The sequence below is a fragment of the Ptychodera flava genome, chromosome 18 (genome assembly GCF_041260155.1).
Source record: "Ptychodera flava strain L36383 chromosome 18, AS_Pfla_20210202, whole genome shotgun sequence".
NCBI lineage: Eukaryota > Metazoa > Hemichordata > Enteropneusta > Ptychoderidae > Ptychodera > Ptychodera flava.
Window position 1 is genome coordinate 6,155,039 of NC_091945.1, and position 21,547 is coordinate 6,176,585.

The 21,547-nt window shown below is 34.8% G+C and overlaps 1 protein-coding gene across 1 annotated transcript in view; it reads left to right on the top strand.

The window, feature by feature from the left end:
• Window positions 1-21,547, top strand: part of LOC139116719 (F-box/LRR-repeat protein 7-like) — a 56,270-nt gene that overhangs the window by 1,045 nt on the left and 33,678 nt on the right. Inside the window, exon 2 of the mRNA XM_070679325.1 lies at window positions 4,768-4,917. Within this exon, the coding sequence (XP_070535426.1) occupies window positions 4,768-4,917 (150 nt within the window). The remainder of the gene's footprint in view (window positions 1-4,767; window positions 4,918-21,547) is intronic.

Consider the following 21,547-nt stretch of genomic DNA (forward strand, 5'->3'; position numbering starts at 1 on the left):
TTTGTTTTGTGTTTATTGCATTAATTAACTCAACAACAATAATAACAAAGGGAGAGATGAAAGCGGAACACCGTTATTACTATTTGACAAGGTGGCAAAGATAACCTCGTCATGAGGTCATAAAGTAGGCTTATGGCGTGCGACCTAATTTGCAACAACAACGTAACGTAACCTGTTAATGTTGGACGTATTGCTCACATATTTCGAAACCAAAGTTCTTTGCCCTTATAGAAAATGTCCATGTTCGAGTTGGGCGGAAGCACACCTTTATTTCCCTAGTTCTGGGACAATGTCGAACGCTGACAGGGATAACAAGCCAACTGGCGTCAAATTGATGTATTGCCTGTATCGATAACAATTCAACATGAAAAGGGGGTCCTGATGTCGGGCTTTCAACGGGGACAAAGCCTCGAACGTGTCGCCCAACCTCGGAAATCCGAAATACTACACAGTGTTTCTCCGTCCGAAAACTCTGGTTCCGCCCAGTGAACAGGTATGCCCTACCATAGCTCACAGTCAGAACAAATCGTCAATCTTTCGCAACTGCGAGGCCATAAAGTCTAATTTTAGCGACGGACTGGTCGGCCAGACTCTCAGAAAATGGCGGCTCCTGTCGGAGTGGTGAAGAAGGGTGACTTTTAGTCGAAATTTGACAAAACGGTAGCCGATGTGAAGAGTGTGTTTAGCCCCCACTTGCCTTCGGTATGGCGCCTGGCCGGCCTATAAAAAGGTAGAAATACTACCCATAAATTTGTTCCCATCAAATTGGCTAATCGTTTCTCGATAGCCATAAAATTAAACTGTCGCGTCTAAGTGACAGTGATTCTACAGACAAAGAAAAACATTTAACATAGTTCAAAAATAACAACTGGCCCTAACCACTACGTTGTGTTGTTTCCCTCAAACTACGAAAGGCCACAGAACAGAGTAGAAGTAGCAGAGTAGAAGTAGGCCTACCCAAGACAACAAATAGAAATTAAAACCCAGTAGGCCTATAATTAATCTATTTCATGCCAACATATATTTTTAAGAAAGTTTACGGATTGCACTGTGACTGAGAGAGAGAGATAAACATGACAATTTCAAATACCCAATATTTGTAGCTGAAGTTACAGACACCTTTAGTCTAAACTTTCCAATCATAATTTTTTTTGAAAATGTTAACCGCTTGTGTACTTTTAACCTGTTTTGAAATTTTGATAAAATGGTGTAAACACAGAACTGAAAATGAGAGCAGTTCATGTTTCTCTGATCCAAATTAACATTGATGCAAGGGTTTGGCTCGTATTTGTTATTTTTTCATGAAAGTGGATCAGAGCCGTGTATATCCTAGATGACTGACAAATTACAAACCTGAAAGGGATTATTGAGACTAGCACGTCAATGTTGTGTTTTTGTTTGCTTTACTAACATTTGTAGGATTGACCCTGTACACCAGATAAGGCCGTGTAATTGTATTACATCTTTATTTGATTACATACATCAAAATATTTTGATATCAAATTACAATCCATGATGGAAAAGTCTTGTGTGTCACTGCTGCTTTGGTTCTGTGCAGAATAATTATTAAGGATTTTCTTATAATAAAGCAGTGCACAATTCAGACTAATGTCCTAATATTTCTCTACATTTCAAGAGTTTAATAAATGAGTATCAGAAACATGGATTATTTCATACATAGACAAGAAATTAGTCAAATTTTAACTTCTGTAAATATACCAAGATGTACTGTACTACCTCTGAGAGTCTTGTTTATAGCATTACATTATTCAAATTGATGTCAATATAACTAGTATTATGTCCCTTAACACTATGCCAAGCAAAACTAGAAAGTAAAACTCACCACAATATTCTTCTGAAAAATAAGATAGCATATACTCAGACTTTTGCGGTGTCCAAAGGAAACACAAATGCTGGAGAAGTTGGATTATTATAGAGGTACAAACAAATATGTAGATATTAGATAAACACATGCACTGGAATACATATATTTTTGTGTATGTTATGAAGATAGTTAATTTGTTCGTTGTGTGGTCCATTCAAATTCTGACTTTCACATATTCAGTTCATCTCATTAATAGCAGAAGACCCTCTACAGTTGTATAATCAGAGTTTCCCAATTTCATAGAATACAGGTCAGTCTGCACTGCACTGCAATGCAACATTTCTCAATTCTCTGAATCAATACATTAAATTTCTTGAAATCTCCTTGAGTCTGTCCTACCAGTACATGCAATATTTCACCCTTATCTTGACACATTGATATTTTGTCATTAGGTGAAATTGGTTAAAACTTGTGAAGCGCAACATATGTCCCATTTTGAAGTATTTTAACAAAAAATTGAACATTTGAATGCCCCTGAAAACAGAGATATTGTAAATATGATTTTATGGACTAAAGCCTCTATATTAGACCAATCCTCCTCTGTGAAAATACATATGCTTTTGGCTCAATATATCTTTTTACTCACTTTGAAGATGGGGATGTGATACTGTCTGGAAAGAAAAGGGTTAAAATTTTTCTTGCAAGAGAGAAACTTATTTCAAATCAGTGGTGAGCCAATTTAGCTGATAAATCACACAGATATCGATCTCAGGTAACAGTGAAATCAGTGAACATGTAATACCATAGTTTTCGAGGCAGGATGAAAAGAACACAACCATGTCAAAATTACTCTTCTTTTTTATCCTTGTTGGACCAGCAGACCCTGAGTCTGAAAACCAGTAGTTATTTTTAAAAATATTTCAGGCATCTTTCAAATTCAATCAGAAGTAAAGGATGATTTGGTATTGATAATGTGTCAGGAACAGCAGGCTTGATTTGGAGGAAAGCCAGTGGTAATATTGGTATAGAGAAAAACTGTGAGAAATAAGTGGTGATCAGTACCAGTAGGTCTACTTTTCAATGGGTGTCACTGTTCCATAAGCAGTTGTTCCTTTTTTTTGTAAAACTATGAACTGTGCATGAATGGCCATTGCAGTGTTGCTTCCAAAGTTTCCAAGGCATTTGTCATTGTTACTGTAAACACGGATCTAATGTTCACTGATCTTGTATATATGATAGTGTTTCAGGTTGCACACCCTCAAGGGGAGCAACAGGATTGGCTTCCTACATGTGGCAATGGGAGGGCAGTGGGGAATTTTATAAGGTGATGGGTTGGAGGGAGGGACCAGTGGACAATTTGCATCGGGCATTTAGTTAGAACGCTTCTGAACCAACAGAATTTGTTATTTGCAAGTCACTATGGGACTGCAGTTTAGTAAAAACATTAAATACTCCTTGAAGGTGGTTGCAGTGAAAACTTACTCAGTTTAAAAAGTATGTATGTTGTTGATACAACGAACAGAAATCATGATGTTTTTGTTGAACACAACTGTCATTATAGACACCTATTGTCTCCAGTGTGACAGATACTGACATTTAAGAGTGTTATTCAAACTTTGAGTGTATTTAGTTCATAACAAAATTGCTGGAAACGTTTTCCTGAAGTTCAACATTCTACATATTTATACTCATAAATATAAACATTTCAATAATTTTAATGCTTTGTAGTGCTTAGTAGTACTGAAGAAGACATGATGGTATTTTAACGTTGACAGAGAAATGTGTAGGATAGTTTGCAGTGCAAATAGACACTTTCTTTTCTTCAACAAATATGTCAAAGTATTAGACAAAGTGTTTTTTACCATTTTGAGTGCCCCATTACTTTCTTATTGAGATCCAACCATGATTTCACTTGAAATGCTCCCAGCAACATTGAATAGAATCAGTGACTAACCTTTTGCTCTACCTTCAAACCATGGCACTCTGGTATCTCAAGTATAGCTCTCATATTCTGTCCAAATCGGAGTCAGTGTCTTTATTTTACCACAACCTTGATCCGACTCAAGTGTGCATCTCACAGCAATCTGAATCCAACTCATAGAAGACGGTTTGCACCGCTGACCTTTCAGGTCATGACGGCATATGCCTGTGTCAATCACTTGCAAATTACCGTGGAGTTTTAAAATTTTATGTAATGTTTGTAAGTCTGATTTTACAACAGTAAAGAACCTACAATGGCGTGGTGAAAGGTTTATGATGCTACTTTGACTTGGTTATTTTCAAATTATAGCATTAGTAGGGTAGTAGTAAGGTTTTCAAATCCATTCTGTAGCTCACAGATATACAAGTAAGTTTCCATGTTGTAACCATAGTTTTGGTAGAGTCATTTAACATAAACATAGAGCTGATCAAACTGTGGCTATTCAAGAGATTGTGGTGTACCAATTTCATGATATACAGGTAAAGTTGTTTATCATAAAAACCATCTCACAGACGGCAGAAAGACTGTCTGATTAAAACAAAGCATAGAGATGTACCAGATTTCTATATTTTAATATGTCACCTTCACCAGTGCTATCCTTGCCTTGGGAAGTAAGAACCACAAGGAGAAAGAAAGCGAACCAATCCCAATATATGATTTTAATCAGATTTTGGTGTGATTAATGAATTCAAACACATTTCAAAGGTTGACTGCATTCAGTTTGAATTTTGAATCAATATACTGCTGCGTGTGTGTCAATTTTTAAAGTTTAATCAGAAAAAAGTATTATATCTGTAAATCAATATTTTATGTAGTAATTTGAATTTCAAGTTTATTTTCAGTGAGATATGTTAGAAAAGTAGTGTTAACGGCAATGTTGACATTTGTGATCCTAATTTTTCTCAATTTTTGTCTCAACTTTATTCACTTTTTAACATTTGACTTTGTGTACTTTCCACAGCGAAAACCAACTCGAGTCTGTCCCAGTCAGATTTGAGTTCAACCCTCGAAGATTTCACCCCTCAAAAACCACTGCCCAATGGAACGGTCCACAGAACACAGGGGCATGAACTTGAGCTTTGTCAAAAACTACAGAAGCAGCAACTTGAGGGTAAGTGAAGTCTAAACGCTCATGAAATTTCCATTTAATGGTAAATTAACGGGTAATGAAGCATGTCTTCTTGACCTTGAGGTAGGACTGTACAGAATTGGATTCCCTCTGACAGAAAACAGCTGACATAATAACCATACCTAATAAGTACTGGTGTCCGCAGCAACATTTCATACAAACAAACCTGAGAACATCCATTATTATACGAGTGTTTTTTACATCAAAAATGAACAATAAAAATCAGTCAAAAGGACAACTTTCTGTGTATTACCAACCAAGATAGAGTTCATCACAAATATCAGTACCTTGGTGAAAACCACTCTGGAAAGTTCCCCTTACAGATTCAGTCAGCAAATTCTGACTGGCAAATTTCCGACTTCCACCCCAGTTTTCCGGTGCAAACGTCTGTCTCACATATAAAGTCCAGAGTATTGAACCAAAATTTGAAGGTGCAGGGGTTCATAGGTTTTGCGAGTTCAAACCTGTGGACAAAAAGTGTTTGAAAAAGAGAGAAGAATTTTACGATTGTCAGGGAGTTAATGGTGCAAGACGACTGGCAGTTTAGCATGGCGATTACAGTACTTTGCCCTTCTCTCAGGAATACAGCGCCATTATTCTAGCAAAGATTGAGATCACAACAGTTTGGCGACACATCGGGGAGAAGTTTGTATCAAAGGGGATGCATGTATGCAGACCTTTTCTTCGTCAAATTTTCCTAAATAAATACTGATAAAAAGAGTGAAATGACTGCAGTGTAAACAGGTTTGCCCAAGTACTCAGTGCTTGCCCTAGGGAACACTTGGCTTTGTTGTCTTTTGTCTGCTAGCCATGTCAGATCAAAAAGGAAATTACCCACACTTTTATCCAGGATTTTTTCAAAGTTTGTCAATGAATTTTTCCATCTTTGATTCTATTTATTCATAAATATTATGTACAAGCTTTGAATTAAAACATTCAAAAAGTTGCATTTAAAAATTGACGATATCTGCCATGTGACATTGTAGCTACTGATAGTTGGTAGTGGAGTTGGCATCTCTGGTTCATGAATGTAGTGGAAACTGAATCAGGGATTTAGTTGTGTCTGCATTCCATGTTTACATTATTAGGCTGAGGTGCATATATTCACTAAGTTAGGACTGTCAAAATACAGGCATGTTGCCTCTCACCCTATGGTCGAGGAACAAAATGGTATGAACTCAAAAGACTGCCGTCAAAGGAATTCCAATTTGATATGTGAGCAATAATTGCAGCAATAATGATAAGATTCTGGGCAAATTGCCTCCTCTGTTTTATTCAGCCTGAATGAAAAACAAAGACAGATACAGACATAGTTTTAAAGTTCACATCGTCCACACGGTCTTTGGTATGTGAAATTCTATCATTGCCCAGTGTAGGATTAGAGAACAGTTCACATTCAGAATGGCATAGCTTTACCTGCTAAGGTATTTTTGTCATGAGTCTCGTCTCTCAGAAGACAAGATCGTTACATAACTTTATTTATATAAGATGTTATCTCCCAGTTATCTGTCTGCTTCATAATTTGCAGTCTCTAAATTCAAAAAAACTTGTTTGAAAAGTCTTTTCTGTCCCTAATGGTATTTCTTTGTTGTTATTTCTTAATATTTGCTGTTCGGTACGGTATTTGTGTTTCTAGTCGAATATTTTTTTCACTACATATTTTTTGTTCGTTGAATAATATGAATTACAAAAAGCAAAGACAGAAACTTAAATTTTTCAAGATTGAGAGAGAGAGAGAGAGAGAGAGAGAGAGAGAGAGAGAGAGAGAGAGAGAGAGAGAGAGAGAGAGAGAGAGAGAGAGGAGAGAGAGAGAGAGAGAGAGAGAGAGAGAGAGAGAGAGAGAGAGAGAGAGAGAGAGAGTGAGAGAGAGAGAGAGGGAGAGAGAGGGAGAGAGAGAGAGAGAGAGAAAGAGAGAGAGAGAGAGGGAGGAGAGAGGGAGAGAGAGAGAGAGAGAAGAGAGAGAGGAGAGAGAGAGAGAGAGAGAGAGAGAGAGAGAGAGAGAGAGAGAGAGAGGAGAAGAGAGAGAGAGGAGAGAGAGAGAGAGAGAGGGAGAGAGAGGGAGAGAGAGGGAGAGAGAGAGAGAGAGAGAGAATGAGAGAGAGAGAGAGAGAGAGAGAGAGAGAGAGAGAGAGAGAGAGAGAGAGAGAGAGTGAGAGAGAGAGAGAGAGAGAGAGAGAGAGAGAGAGAGAGTGAGAGAGAGAGGAGGGTGAGAGAGGGAGAGAGAGAGAGAGAGAGAGAGAGAGAGAGAGAGAGAGAGAGAGAGAGAGAGAGAGAGAGAGAGAGAGAGAGAGAGGGAGAGAGAGAGAGAGAGAGAGAGAGAGAGAGAGAGAGAGAGAATGAGAGGGAGAGAGAGGGAGAGAGAGAGAGAGAGAGAGAGAGAGAGAGTCTTAAGAGTTAGGACTTTTTAAAAACTTCAATTCTCCTAGGTTAGAAATAAATTACGGTATGTATGTATAACAATAGAATTTGATTAAATGTTATTGCAGGTTTTCCATAATTTAATTTGAAATGAAGAAAAATCTCATGAACAAAACATGATGTCATAAAGAGCAGTGATGACAAGGCCAAACCTAAGTAGGCAATGTTTAAGTTGACCAACAAAGAAATCTGTCTTGAGCTAACTGGACAAACATTTTCCCTACACCACAAAAATACCTCTTTACGCGTGCCTTTATCCAGGTTAGCTCGGCGCTTTGTCCGTCCAAAGAATAGACCTGATTGGTCACAAGATAAGCTATACTAGAATTACTCAGACTGTTAAGACATCCCATTGACGGTTTATAGTACAGCCATTGCTAATCCCTGTGAATGCTTTATATTTGTCAATACCGACTGCTGCAGACAACTGGTCCTTAAAGAAAAGCAGGCGTTTTATTCTCAGTGGTTTGTTGGATGTGCACAATATCTTTGACGTCGTCTCTGTTGGAAATTCCTTGGGCAGGATTACTTTTCATGTTTTACTTTAGACTATATTATCTAGGTGTGAAATCAGTGAGAAAAGTTCACTGCATGTCTGAAGAATAATATTGACGCCCGATTAAGCAACATTTGAAAAGTGTTTTAGGGATTTATAGTATATATGTACTTGGACAATTAATGAACAAAGGTTGGAGGTTGCAGTGTCCTCCAGGAAGAAGTTTTCACATCAAATTTCCCATCAACTGGATTTCCCATCAACTGAATTTCCCATCATAGGTCTTAATACTTATTCTTTCAAGGTCAAATTCATTATTTTTTGTTGTGAGTTTTGGATGTAGAGCACTTTTGTCGCAAGACAAATTGCACAATATTAGAATTTTACAGATACAATGATCAGTATGAAGTATTGTTTCACACGTTAAAGAAAAAGTTAGATTTATTTTTACTCGTCTGAACGGATTTTAAAAAAATTGCCCGTGCATCTTTAGTTTCTTTTACCCAGTAATGGAGCAAGCTTTGATACGATGTTTGCAATGTATCCTAATCATATTGATTGTCTTCTCTCTGAATAGAGAGAGATTACTTGAACCAGTTATGAAATCAGTATGTTGTGTCATGATACAAAGGATAATTGTATTAAATCACTTCTACACACTGTGAGCTGAGTAAAGATAAATTGTAGGGAATTTAAATGTACACTTTGAATTGCATCTCAGTGAGTTTTTCAATGATATCAACACTGCCTAGACAGTACCTAGCAAAAAAGTCAACAGTTTGATGTCGTTCACAGTGCAACAAAATTGCTTTCATCATGATCACCTTCTATTCTCACTACAACTACATGTAAACATTGTTTATTACAATAATAATGAAATTTAGGTGAATAGGGATTTCACATTCCATTCCAATTTGCAAAATTCAGTGGACAGTTAGTCATTAGCATTTTCAATACTTAATTTGATTGAGAAACAAAACATAATAATTGGAATTTTACAAATAAACCACTGATAGTATGACGCTTTAATTCGTGTGTAAAAGGATAGTGGTTGAACATTTGTCAAATTCAAATCATAGCATATCACTGTCCATATACTTGAAATTTACGTGAAGAAATACCTGGAGTTTTCTAATTATTACTTTGAAAATTTATTCAGTCATCACTCATCAATAAAAAAAATTCACAGCACGTTGAAAGAAGAAGAACCTGCCAACTTGAATAAACATGAATTAGTGAAAATTAGTGAACCATTAGTAAAAAGTGTTGGTTTTCTAAAACAGCATTTTGTACAGTAGTAATTGTATTGATTCTCTAACAATACACAGATGTCTAATGACTTTTAAATATTATCTTGTTTACAGAAAGTAAGTCCGTCTACTACCTTATGAGCTGCTAACCAGGTATTTTGTCAGGGCGATAACCCCCCCCCCCCCCCCCCCCCCCATCAGTGATCTGCAGAACAAATTAATGAAGGGGATTAGGGAGGGCAATTAACAGATATAGACTGTTTTCTTTGAAATACTATCCACAGATAGCTAGGGTAAAGTAATAGGCACACACTAGACACAGGTAAGGCTTGTATAATGAAAAAAAAGTTTAATACAAGACATTTATTGATCATATTCATAATTTCTAGACGAATATTGCTCGCCGGACCCAGTGTACATACTTGTTTTTAAAAAGAAAGTGAAAACAAAACATGACGGAAAAAACAGAATTTTACAAAGATCTTTCTTTGAGAAAGTAGTCGCTCATTGAGAAACAGTAACATTTGACTTAAAAAAGTACCTTCAGAACTAAACAAAAGTATGTAAAGACAAACAATGGAATTAAGAAGAACTTTGAAATGTATAACACTGACAGGCTTTATAAGATGGCATCTATTGTATAATCAGTCAAGCATACTAGTTTTCAAAGTAACAAGCAGACAATTACCTTCAAAGAGTCACTGAATGATAATCTTGGCTATCATTGAAATCTTCAGGTATTTCTTGTCATTGTTTATGTGGTCAGTACTTTGTACTTCTTGTGTGGACAGTTGAGCTGATAATGAAAACATATCATCAAAGACCATAAATAGACTTTTAAGTGGCCAATTTAAATTTAAGAGTCCCTGGTCACGCACGTCTTTTGGAGACAAACTTTCTCCTATCCAAGTTTTTCACCATTAGGTTGTTGTTTATTCAGATGTGAAGGTAAAAGTTTTCACCTTGTTTTTTGTTTACACTGAAGGAAAAACAGGAAATTTGCTCATTTATTTCAAGGAATAAAATTTGTTGATGGCATTTGAATGGAACAAGGGCGACAGGTTAAAAGGTCGTCCTAAAGATCTACCAAAGGCTTTGTCCAGTTTTTGTAGTATGTGTTAAAAGAGAACTCATCGATAGTTTGCACTGTTCTTGGGTGCAAGGTTTATGCAGTTTTCAAACAGATAGCCGTTAAAATTATTGAGATTCCAATTTTGTTAACAGTGAGCTGTTACGTTTGTTGATGAGTTATGGACCAACAGAATTATCATTATTGGAATTATTCTATTTGATCTTTGTGATGACACCATGCATCAATGCCTCAGAGAAAGGCAAGGTTTTTCAAACTTCTTGAATTTTTCCATATCCTGTAAATAATTCACCTTGTTTGAATTTTTAATTCAGAAATGAGGATTGTGAGTCAAATTATAATTTTACTTTATTTGTGCACTTTTTTATCATGTCCTTCTCTGAACAGATAGTAAAATTCCATCGGCTCCAAACTAAGAATTATTTCGGTTATTTTTGTTTCATATGAGCAATTATTCATGTGGTCACTGAAACATGGTTTATTTGTCTCTGGTTGTTTTAATAAATGCTTCAATAACAATTTATTGTACATACCAGATACCATCATAAGTATGTTTACATATTATGTGTATACACATGGTGTGAGTAGAGCTCTGATGATTGACAAACAAAGCAGAACAGCATAAATAATTTCTCTTATGAAATGAAAATAACTGAAATAATTTAAAAAGATAACAAGTTTATCCATTTGAATACAATGATAAAATTTACCGCAAAAATAACCCAAGAAAGACTTCCAACATTTTATAAACCTTTTGTTTTTTATGGTATTAGTGGTATTTTCTAAATCTATCTATGAAAGCCGCCCATCTCAAACTTGCTTCAGTAGCAGTGTTTGTAGAAGAGCGTTTAGAATATACCTGACAGAAACCCAAAAATAGAATTGAAATTTAAACATTGTCATGAAAACAAATGTAACAATAACAGCGGCACACACTTCTCTTGCTGTCAAGGTGCAAAAGGTTTACTTTGTCAAGAGAAGGAGGACTGAAATGTGTCCGTGCTTTCAACTCAAGTTGGAAGAATGTGGTGAACAATATGGCTGCCAACTATTTTGTTGATGGCATGAAAATGGTCTGTAGAGTCTGGCATTTTGTTGGTGAGCAGTTCAGTGTACCTGGGTAGTTCATAATAGTCACAGTACCTCCACAGCTGCCATGTTGCCTCGGGCGATATTGTCTTGCCCTCACAGGTGCCCTCAACGCAGCGCTGCTGTTTCTCTATTGTTGACAGAGTTTTTAATGCCTTCCAACCACTGCACACAAGCAATCCATACGTGACACAGGGCCAGGTTTTTTTAAAGACAAAACTCTGTGATTTATTTTGCAAAATGGAGCATAGGGTGTAGGGTTAACAGAGCTTAGACCTTTGGGTTTCACAGCCAGGGGATGTTTGTGTATAAATAAGCATAGCATATTGAAAAAATACTTGAAAGAATTAAGCTTGTTGGGCCTTGAGTGACAATGATATGACACATGGGATTTTGAATATAACCAGTGGACATCTTTTTCGAATATACCGGTAGCTCATATATATCACAATTTACTTCAACTACAAAGTAATAATATCTGTTACTCAAGTTTCATGTGTCTTGCTATCTCCACTCTGAAGATTGCTGGGTGCATGAAACTTAAACAGATCTGTACTTGGAAGTAATTTGTGTTACTATTAATAACACTCTGCTAGTAGCATCTAGCACTGTATTTCCCCACGATGACATCTGTATACCTTGCTGTATATATAATACTATAAAAATCCTTATATTTTCTGCCAACAAAGATGTCATAAGCGTGTTAATTTTCTTACCACAGGTACAATATAAGGTTTTATCATTTTCATCTTGAACAAAGCACAATATCTCACTCTCTGTTCTTTGACATTGTCAGAAAATACACAAGGGCACCTTATCATCAAGAAGTATCAAGAAGTATATTTTCTTATCAAACATTCTGATATTGGATCACACCCACAGTCTATTTGAGTGACAGACTTAATCATGACTTAAGTGTTTTTTGATGATTTTTATCAATGCCAAAGTCAAGCTCAGCTGATAAGGGTGGGTTGCTTTGCTTTTCTTATCTGAATTATGGCAAAATAAATAAACCCTGGTCATGAACTGGCTGTGAGAAGCAATGTGACCTGTGCTGTTGGCATCACAAATAACTGTTGATTCTTATCAGTTGTATGTCAGGAAAAGACTGTTGTTCTCCATTGTCTGGGGAAGCTTTTTGCTGCCAGACAAGTATATCGGTTTCATTGGTATTAAGTCCACATCACTGTCATGAAAAAATTTTGTTGTATAGATGCAGATTGTTTTTTATAATTGGTCAAGTAGGAGTCGTCCACACAAGCCAAAGTTCACATCAAAAAGAAGAATGCTACCTACTTTACTGAGAACAAATAATATGGCAAGAACTGGAGTCCTTCTTTGTATGTACATGTAGCTGATGTGGGATGTTATTCAGAAAATTTTCGATACCTTTTCAAAATTATTTAATATGTGAATGTGAAATCAGGATAAAACTACTGATATTACCAGGATTTATCAAGAAAATATTTGACTCCTTTGCACTCTACATTGGAGTTAAAATAGTCACACACAGCAGTAACATTTCATGAAAATTTGTGATCCACATAAAATGACGGTTGCATCTAAGGTAGCTAACAGACCATCAATAGTTTACTTTTTTTTATTGATTTTGTACCAGTGTTTCCTTGATCAAAGTTTATCAACTTTACAACAATGCTTGACCTCTACATTGTTTAATTTTATGAATTTTGAAAAACAGAGTAGAATTGTGATGGAAATTCCACACCAAACAAGGTCATGCTTCTAACCAGGTCGTGGTATTTTTTCACACAAGTCCATTTCCTAAAGCTTTTATATTTTTAAATCATTTTGAAAAACAGAGTAGAATTGTGATGGAAATTCCACACCAAACAAGGTCATGCTTCTAACCAGGTCGTGGTATTTTTTCACACAAGTCCATTTCCTAAAGCTTTTATATTTTTAAATCATACCAGACCTTACCTATTCAATGTAAAGCAAGGATCGGAGAAAAATAATTTTTGTCAAAACTAATTCCAATGTTGTTTAGAAGCATCACTGAAGAATGTTTTTCTGGTTGGAATAGTTTAAACTTTCCACCTCTGTTGGAAACTAAAATCATGTCAGAACTTGAATGACATAGCTTGCAGTCAAGCATTAACCTTTTGCCTCAGAGCAGACAGTAAATCTTTCAATGGAAAAGGCTTTGACACTAAATGTAGTACAAGTCTAACATATTGATTATTTCCTTTCAAGTTGATATGTTTTCATTGTCATCTACTCTAGTAACTCATGACTCAATCAAATGGAGAAATAATAGGATTTATTGCCCTCATTAGCATATTGATCATCCATTCGGAAGTGTGTCTAGCTTGATATCAGAGAATTTTTTGCAACTTTGTGACCAATGCATCCACATTGATGTCATTTTTGCAACAGTGTAACTACTTTTAAAGGAACTGTTTCACAGTGCTACTGTGTAGCCAATGAACCACAGGTAAAAGCTATCATGGTGATCTGTGGTGGTGCCAGTATGTCTCTGTATTCAGTAGTAGCTGATAATTTTTTATCATGTTTGATAAGGTGATGCAAACTTATACTTGATACAAGGCTAAACAAATGCCTTTAATACAAACTGATTATTGACTATTGCACATCGCAGTAATTCTTTGTGATGATTTTCTACTCTTCAGTTTTTAATATAGCTTTGCCTAAATAGTTGAATGTATAAGTGTTGTCAACGCCATGCTATCTGTATTTCAATGCTGTTTACTATACACAGGTATGCTCTGTATTATTCTAAGATACCCTTGCCGTTTTACCACCTTTTTGTCCCAGGCACTTTTTTTAATTTCAAGAAGTCAGATTGATGTTAATCATGATGATTCATAGTGTCTACAAAACTTTTTGAAAACATTAATTTCCATAGGGCAATCCATATACCCCAATAGATCCTAGTAAAAGAGTCTATGGGTAATCAAATTGTACCAATCATGATTTTTATCAGATATTATATCATACCAGTGTATTGATGGTGCAAATATAGCAATCTGATTGGTCGAGATGTGAAAAGAACTGTGGTTTATTCGTGATATAGAGCTCTCAGCAAGAGCAAAAATCCGTTTTTGATGTTCCATGTTTGAATTTCAATATACTGTTTTGATATAATAGCAATAAATCACACCAAGCAACGGTTTAAATCACTCGATTTTTACCAGTTCACTTCATATATGCACTTGCTTTCACTCGTACGCATATGTCATCAACTGGTCAAAATCTTGTGGTATACCGTCGCTGAGTGTGCTCTATATTGCTCAAATATACCTTATGACCGGGAGAAAATTCCACACCAACAAAGAGATATACCACCTTAGTGTCCTAATGATTTCATTTGGTTTATTTATAGAGAAGTATTCACAGTTTTGTCAAAACTTTCGCCAGAGAGGTTTTGCCATAAAAGTAATGGCATGCTATTAATTTTAGTCAGCCTGTACAGCATGTACAGTAGTGAAGCTTGACCTCACTGAGCACAGGTGTTTAGTCATCAAAAGTACAAAACATTTCAATCAAGGAGGCAAACAATACAAGTTTTCTAACTTGCCTTGTGGTGTGCTCCTTGAGCGACCACCCTACCGATAGGTGTAACTCGTGTATTTTACCTTTTTTCTTGAAGATGAAACTGTTAGGTGCTTTAAGACTTTTGTCTACTTAAGTGTATCCCCACCTGAACAGTAATAAAAATTAGGGCCTACATTAGCATCTACTTGTTGGTACTTTTGCATTGAGTAATTGTCCGTGTAACAAGGAGGTTTATATGGTTTAGACATTTTCCCTCCTCAAGGGTTTCACACATGTACAAAAGCTGCTCTGGAAAAATCAGCATTTAGTCACGATCCTGCCAATGTAATCTTTCAGCATACCCACCCCCTGCCTTCTATCCACTTACATCAGCTGGGGCTATAATTGTTGGACTATTTAATCTGGAGAAAATGGCTCAATTTAAACCAAATGATTTATCCTTCAGTGTCTGCCTAATGACTCCCATGTGTGAGATTCGGTGAGATTCAGTGAGAAGTGCATTGTACTGCAAGTGTTTCTCTTGAGACGTGTAGTCAAACAGGATGTTAGCCAAGACCTAACTAATGTGAAGTATAAAGGTGTGGTTGAGGCTAGCTGTTGACATGTACATGTGTAAGGCAATATTTATGAGATCACTGCCTGCAGTGTAGCGGCAGTGCACATGCATGTGAGTATGCATCTGTGTGTGTGTCTAAATTATGTTTGAAATTGAGTTCATATGTCACAAGTATTTAATAGTAAAAGTGAATGACTTCAACTTAAAATTGTGTCATTTGTAATTTGAATAGACTTCATCCAAGCATACCTGCCAGTATTGATTAGGCCTTACAGCTAACTATTAAAACTTTACAGTAAAGCACGGAGTTGTTTCTTTGATTACACGTTTGGTTATTAATAGTCTGGAAATTTTCTTGTTTATGAGTAACAATAATTTTTTTGCAAAATCTACTGTACAGCTTGCAGCATTAATTTAAGAGTTCTACACTTAACTAAAGCAATAATTTTACCAGACACAGTATATTTCATATAATCTTTAATTACACTGCTGTCTCCTGTAGCCTGTTGACTGATTCAGTGAAATTTATTGCACCTAGAATGGAAGATTCATTTCCCTAGGACCCTGCCATATGATAGAACTTTCCATGTCACTATTGTCTATTGATTGCATATGTTTTGGACAAAAATGTATTTACCTACTCACAGCTAGACTAATTTTGTGAATACTTGTGAAGAACAATAAAAGCTGGTCTGTTTTTACAGTGAATATATAATTATATATGTGAAATTAAGCAAAGTTATTGATAAATTTAGTAAGGAAGAAAATTATTTGAATACCTTAGAGTAAGAAATGTGTTAATGTATATCTACAGTCACTAGTAGGCGCTGTGTACAGGTACGGTATATGTACTTCAGCTATATGGGACATGATAATGTTCTCTCTCATTTTTGATATATTTATTTTTGAATTTTAAATGCCACCAATATTGTAACTAGGGGAAACTGAAAATATCTCCAGTTTAAAAGAAGAAAAGATAGATTCATTGGAATACTGTTTTTCCATTTTCATATATAGTCCAGTCAATTTAGGGTTTAACCTAGGACTAATTGCAACAGAAATTATTTCTTCACCATGACCTTGAAAGGTCTCACTAATGACATATTAAAAGTATAGGAAAATCTAAGGGGTGCAAATTGGTTAAATTTGCATATATTCAAATTAGCTATATAATCGCCTTTAAAATGTCTGCTATACTCACATTTTGGGCATGTAAACTGAATTCAAGTGACTTTTTTCATTGCAACACAATTCAGTAAGGTTCAACAAAGTTATTTTCTAAATGTCTTGAAAACAATATCATGCAAATTAACTAATTTGCATATATTCGCCGTTTTCCATTATTTCAGACAAAATGAATGTTTAAGGTCATATGTAAACAAATTTTTCTCCATGAAATTGTTAAGTTTTTGCAAGAATTAACAATCCCTACCAAAAAAATATGAGGTTGACCTAATTTGCATGCTAATTATTTTGATACAAAAGGCCTAATTTGCATAATTGACCAAACCGTCTTCTGAATACAATAAGACTACAATAGCTTCCATTGACATTTTCTGGTTATTCAGAAATGCAATGAATAAAGAGAAGAGTTTCGGAGCATTACTTTTTAAATAAATGGAATCAGAATACTTTCTTTGGATATTCTTCTTTCTTTTACGACGTTAAGGTTATTCATGGAAAATCATTGGACGTGTCCAATTTTTTGACATCCATTATCAATAGTTAAGTCATTTTCTCCTACAACATGTTCGATTGCAGTAAAATTTTTGAAGGAATTTTTTATGCTTTTGGTCACTTTTTTCAATGACGATGGAAATATTCAGTTACTAATAAACGGTTCACCACACTTAACAATTGTGCCTGTGAATCATCTTTCTCATCATTGAACTATTGATTAGTATAAATACCAACATCATTTGAATCACCATGATAGTGGTGGTGATGACAATGATTATGATGATCATTACCATATCATAAATTTCTTCCTCTTCCTCCCTGTTCACATCTTCCTCTAGGTGGTTCATTTGTTTACAGCCTGAATCCTTTCATTGACAACAGAAAGTCTAGATTTTGTTTTCTCTCAGGGTTATTGAGGCTGCTGCAGTTCATTGTAGAACCCATAAGAATAGGGAAGGGCAACTCAATTGAAAGATGTGAAGCAAGGATGATATAATTGTACCGTGTATCATACCAGATCTTAGATGTGCAAGTATCACTCATGGGGCTGTTATGTAATGGACTTTCCATTTACAGATTATTAGACTTTTGTATCATTAAGAATAAGATCGATCATTCAAGGAATTGACAGTCTAGCCGATCTGAGGTGAGACTTCCATAAGGTTCAAAATACAGGATGACCAATTATTTGATAATTTGATGTCAAAATTTGATATCTTAATTGATAAACTTGTTATCGGTAGCTTCTGTGAAGCAATTCCCTTCACATTTTGGTTTTCTTGTTTTACGGTCATAAAAATTAGAAAAAGCAGCCAGACACATGTAACATTATGAAAAGTATCTAGATTTGCTTTTACCAGTGATTTAGATTATCATGATTCAGTCAACAGATTTTTTTCAGTTTTTCCTCAAATGCTATGGCTGTGTAATGTACGACTAAACAGGAAATCTCTCTCTTCAGTCCATTATATGACTTTATATTAATTTTCAATTGTTGTCTTCAAGAAATTTCAAAATTTTGAGAAATGCAGTGTCCTTTGATTATCGTAATGTCTTTCAGCTGTTTAAGGAACAGCTTTGCTTATCACATATTTCATGATAATTGGCAGTATAGTATAATAGTTGTACCTCCATATCACCATGATCATTATAATGTATTTCTATATCATTATTATCATAAATTTCTGTATGTGGCATTAACAGGCAAGTTACACACAGTCAAAGTATATCTGATTACCAGTGACCACATAACCTGGTCTTTAATTACATTTTACCAACACTTAATCTATATTAGTAATACCGGCAAGGGTGAAATAGAGGAAAATAGAGCTGAAACACAAATTTTCCTCAGCCTCCCTTAGTACAAAGCGTTGGTTATTTGGCCAAGCATTCTGATATGCATTAAGATAATCCAAATCCGCCAGTACGTTCCAAATATTATTGACATTATGCAAATTCTCTAGATAATTGAAACGAACTATACGAATCAATCATTATTATTTTTACAGGGCTTTTCATTCTGTATGCCCTATTAGTATATAATCATTACAATGAGTTAAAATACACAGACAATAATCATGTCAATTTATTTGTACTGAGCAAAATGTTCATTCAAGTTATAAAATGTTCATCTTTCGTGAATTAGGAAGTACTTAAAGTAATAAATAACTTAAACAAGTAGTGTCTCTTAATGTAACTTCTCATTTTACTGATAATATAATTAATTAAAATAAGTTGACGTCAATTTGAAAAATTAATGAAAATTATTTTTATGATTATCATATAGGATTTATGCACATGAGGAATCGTTTAATATTAGGTAAAATATATTTAGCAATGTTAGTAAAAAATTCCAATCTCTCTTTACGATATTGTATAACATTTCAAGTTTCAAGTATTATATTTAATAGAGTGTAGGTATTTCCTATAAAATCTTTTACAATTAGCCCTGTTGCACAATGTAGATTGTATTAGACTTTGAATATACCTTTTCTTGGACCTTTCAGCATTTAAGGTGAGAAATAATTCATGTTCCAATTAGAAAAAGGAAGTGAAATGGTTGACTTATTGGACTAATGCAAATAAGAACTTCTTTATTGCTGTAAGATACATTTGAAAACTGCCTAAACTAAAAAAAAAAAAATGATCTTACATAGTCATTACAATGTCAGCTTATCTCTTAAATCACTTTCGTATGTAGATTATCAGCACCAGGTTTGTATAGCATCTATGAGCCATTTAGCATTTGGGTAAATTAGCTGTCTTATGCACAACTTCATTACAGGCACTTTTCGCGATCCCTGGGATCGCCTATGTTCTATAGTCTGTAAGAGGATTATGGAGGTGTGATAGCCTTTTGTTTTCCATTGAAATTGTAATCTGGTGTGTAAATTTTCTGACGAGACAATGTGGTGCCAACAAAGGCCTTTAAACTTGCGGTATGTAATTTCCATGACCCTACTAAAATTTACAATGAAGAAACAGTTCTAATGATCTCGGTTGTTTTTTAACATAATATATATAGTCATTTATAGGTCAAAGAAAGGGAAAAGTAAAGTGGTAGGAGGGGCACATTGCAGTTATGTAAAATGAGGAATCTTAAATGATATGATGCATTGCCTACACACAAAAAAAATACATGAAATAATCAAATTGCTTGAATAAAATGTCAATTTGCTCAATATATTTTTAAGAAATCTATTAACAGCAACGATATTGTTCCATTACTAAGTTTTATATTTATTCAAATTATGCACTGTCTCACCTCTTCCTCTTAGAGTTTACTAGTCATTTTGTTTGTCATTCTATAGAGTGGAAACAAAAACTACTTGTTGTGTAGATTAAATATAATTTTTAAGTGAAATGCAGTGAAAAGTGAAACACAGTGGCAGCCATACTTGATTTACGCAAATTGGGAATATTTCTCGGGTGATAAAATGTATTCAAAAATATTGCCTGGTCAAAAAATAAGATTAATGCATACATTACTTGAACAAAATGTCGCATTTTTCTCAATTCAATATGCATATTTCTTTTATCAGTGAATGTATTGCACCCATTATTCGTTTATATCTATGCAAACTAGGTAATGTTATACCTCTTAGACTGTATTGGAATTTACGTATGTCATTCTAGCACCTCTCTAAAATACACAAATAAAAATAATTCTATTGCTGTCAGAAGTAGATTACGGATATACAAAGAAAAGCGAAGTGTTGTGGCGGCCATATTGGATTTATGCAAATGAGGAATATTTCTATGACGACAAAATATTTCAATAACATTGCCGAAACAAAAAACAAGGCAAATAAGCCAAAAACCTGCATATATCATGTTTAGCCAAATATTTTTAGTAGAAACATTCTATTAGCACCTAGTTTGTAACCATAATCTTTTTTAAATTATGCAAATTAGGTATTGTTTACATTTTTAGATTTTACTAGGCTTTTAGTATGTGATTGTAGGACTTCTCTGAAATACACAGTGTATAAATAATTCTGTTGCTGTCAGAAGTAGCTTAAAAAGAGTTATTAATTGGGAAAAAATACAAAGAAAAGTGAAGGTTGTGGCGGCCATATTGATTTATGCAAATGAAGAATATTTCTATGACGACTAGATATTTCCATCAACATTACCTTAAAAACAAAAAAAAGGCAAATAAGCCAAAAACCTGCATAACATATCATGCTTAGCCAATTATTTTCAGCAGAAACATTCTATCAGCACTAAGTTTGTAACCATAATCTTTTTACATCTATGCAAATTAGGCACTATTTACAATTCAGATTGTACTAGACTTTTAGTATGTTATTCTAGGACTTCTCTAAAATACAATGTGAAAAAATTATTCTATTGCTGTTAGTAGTAGCTTAAAAATAGTTATTAATTAGAGAAAAACAAAGAAAAGTGAAGTGTTGTGGCGGCCATATTGGATTTATGCAAATGAGGAATATTTCTATGACGACAAAATATTTTCAACAACATTGCCTAGACCAAAAACGAGGCAAATAAGCCAAAAAACCTGTATCAAAATCATGTTTAGCCAATATTTTAGACAATTTTAAGTAAAAACCATCTATCAGCGACAATTTTATACCCATGAGCCCCCTTTACATTTATGCAAATTAGGCACTGTTGCACCCCTTAGATTTTATTATACTTTTAGTGTGTTATTTCTAGGACCTTCCAAAATGCATGGTGAAGAAATAATTTCTGTTGCAATTAGTCCTAGGTTGACCCCTTTTTTGGCGTAGATTGACTGGACTAATATGACTAATTTGCTGCAAAGCACTGGCCAGTGGCATGTATTTCAGTTTATTATTGCATCGTAAAGCCTTAGTAACTGAATGGAAGCTTGAATTTAAATTGCATTTCAAATATGAAACAGACATTCCTCTGATACACTTCAGTTTGCATCTAGCAGTTCTCAGTCTATAGGAACCGTATGAAATCCCTAGCATTAATCCTTGAAGAGTCATCTCAGTGTTCAGGTAGTC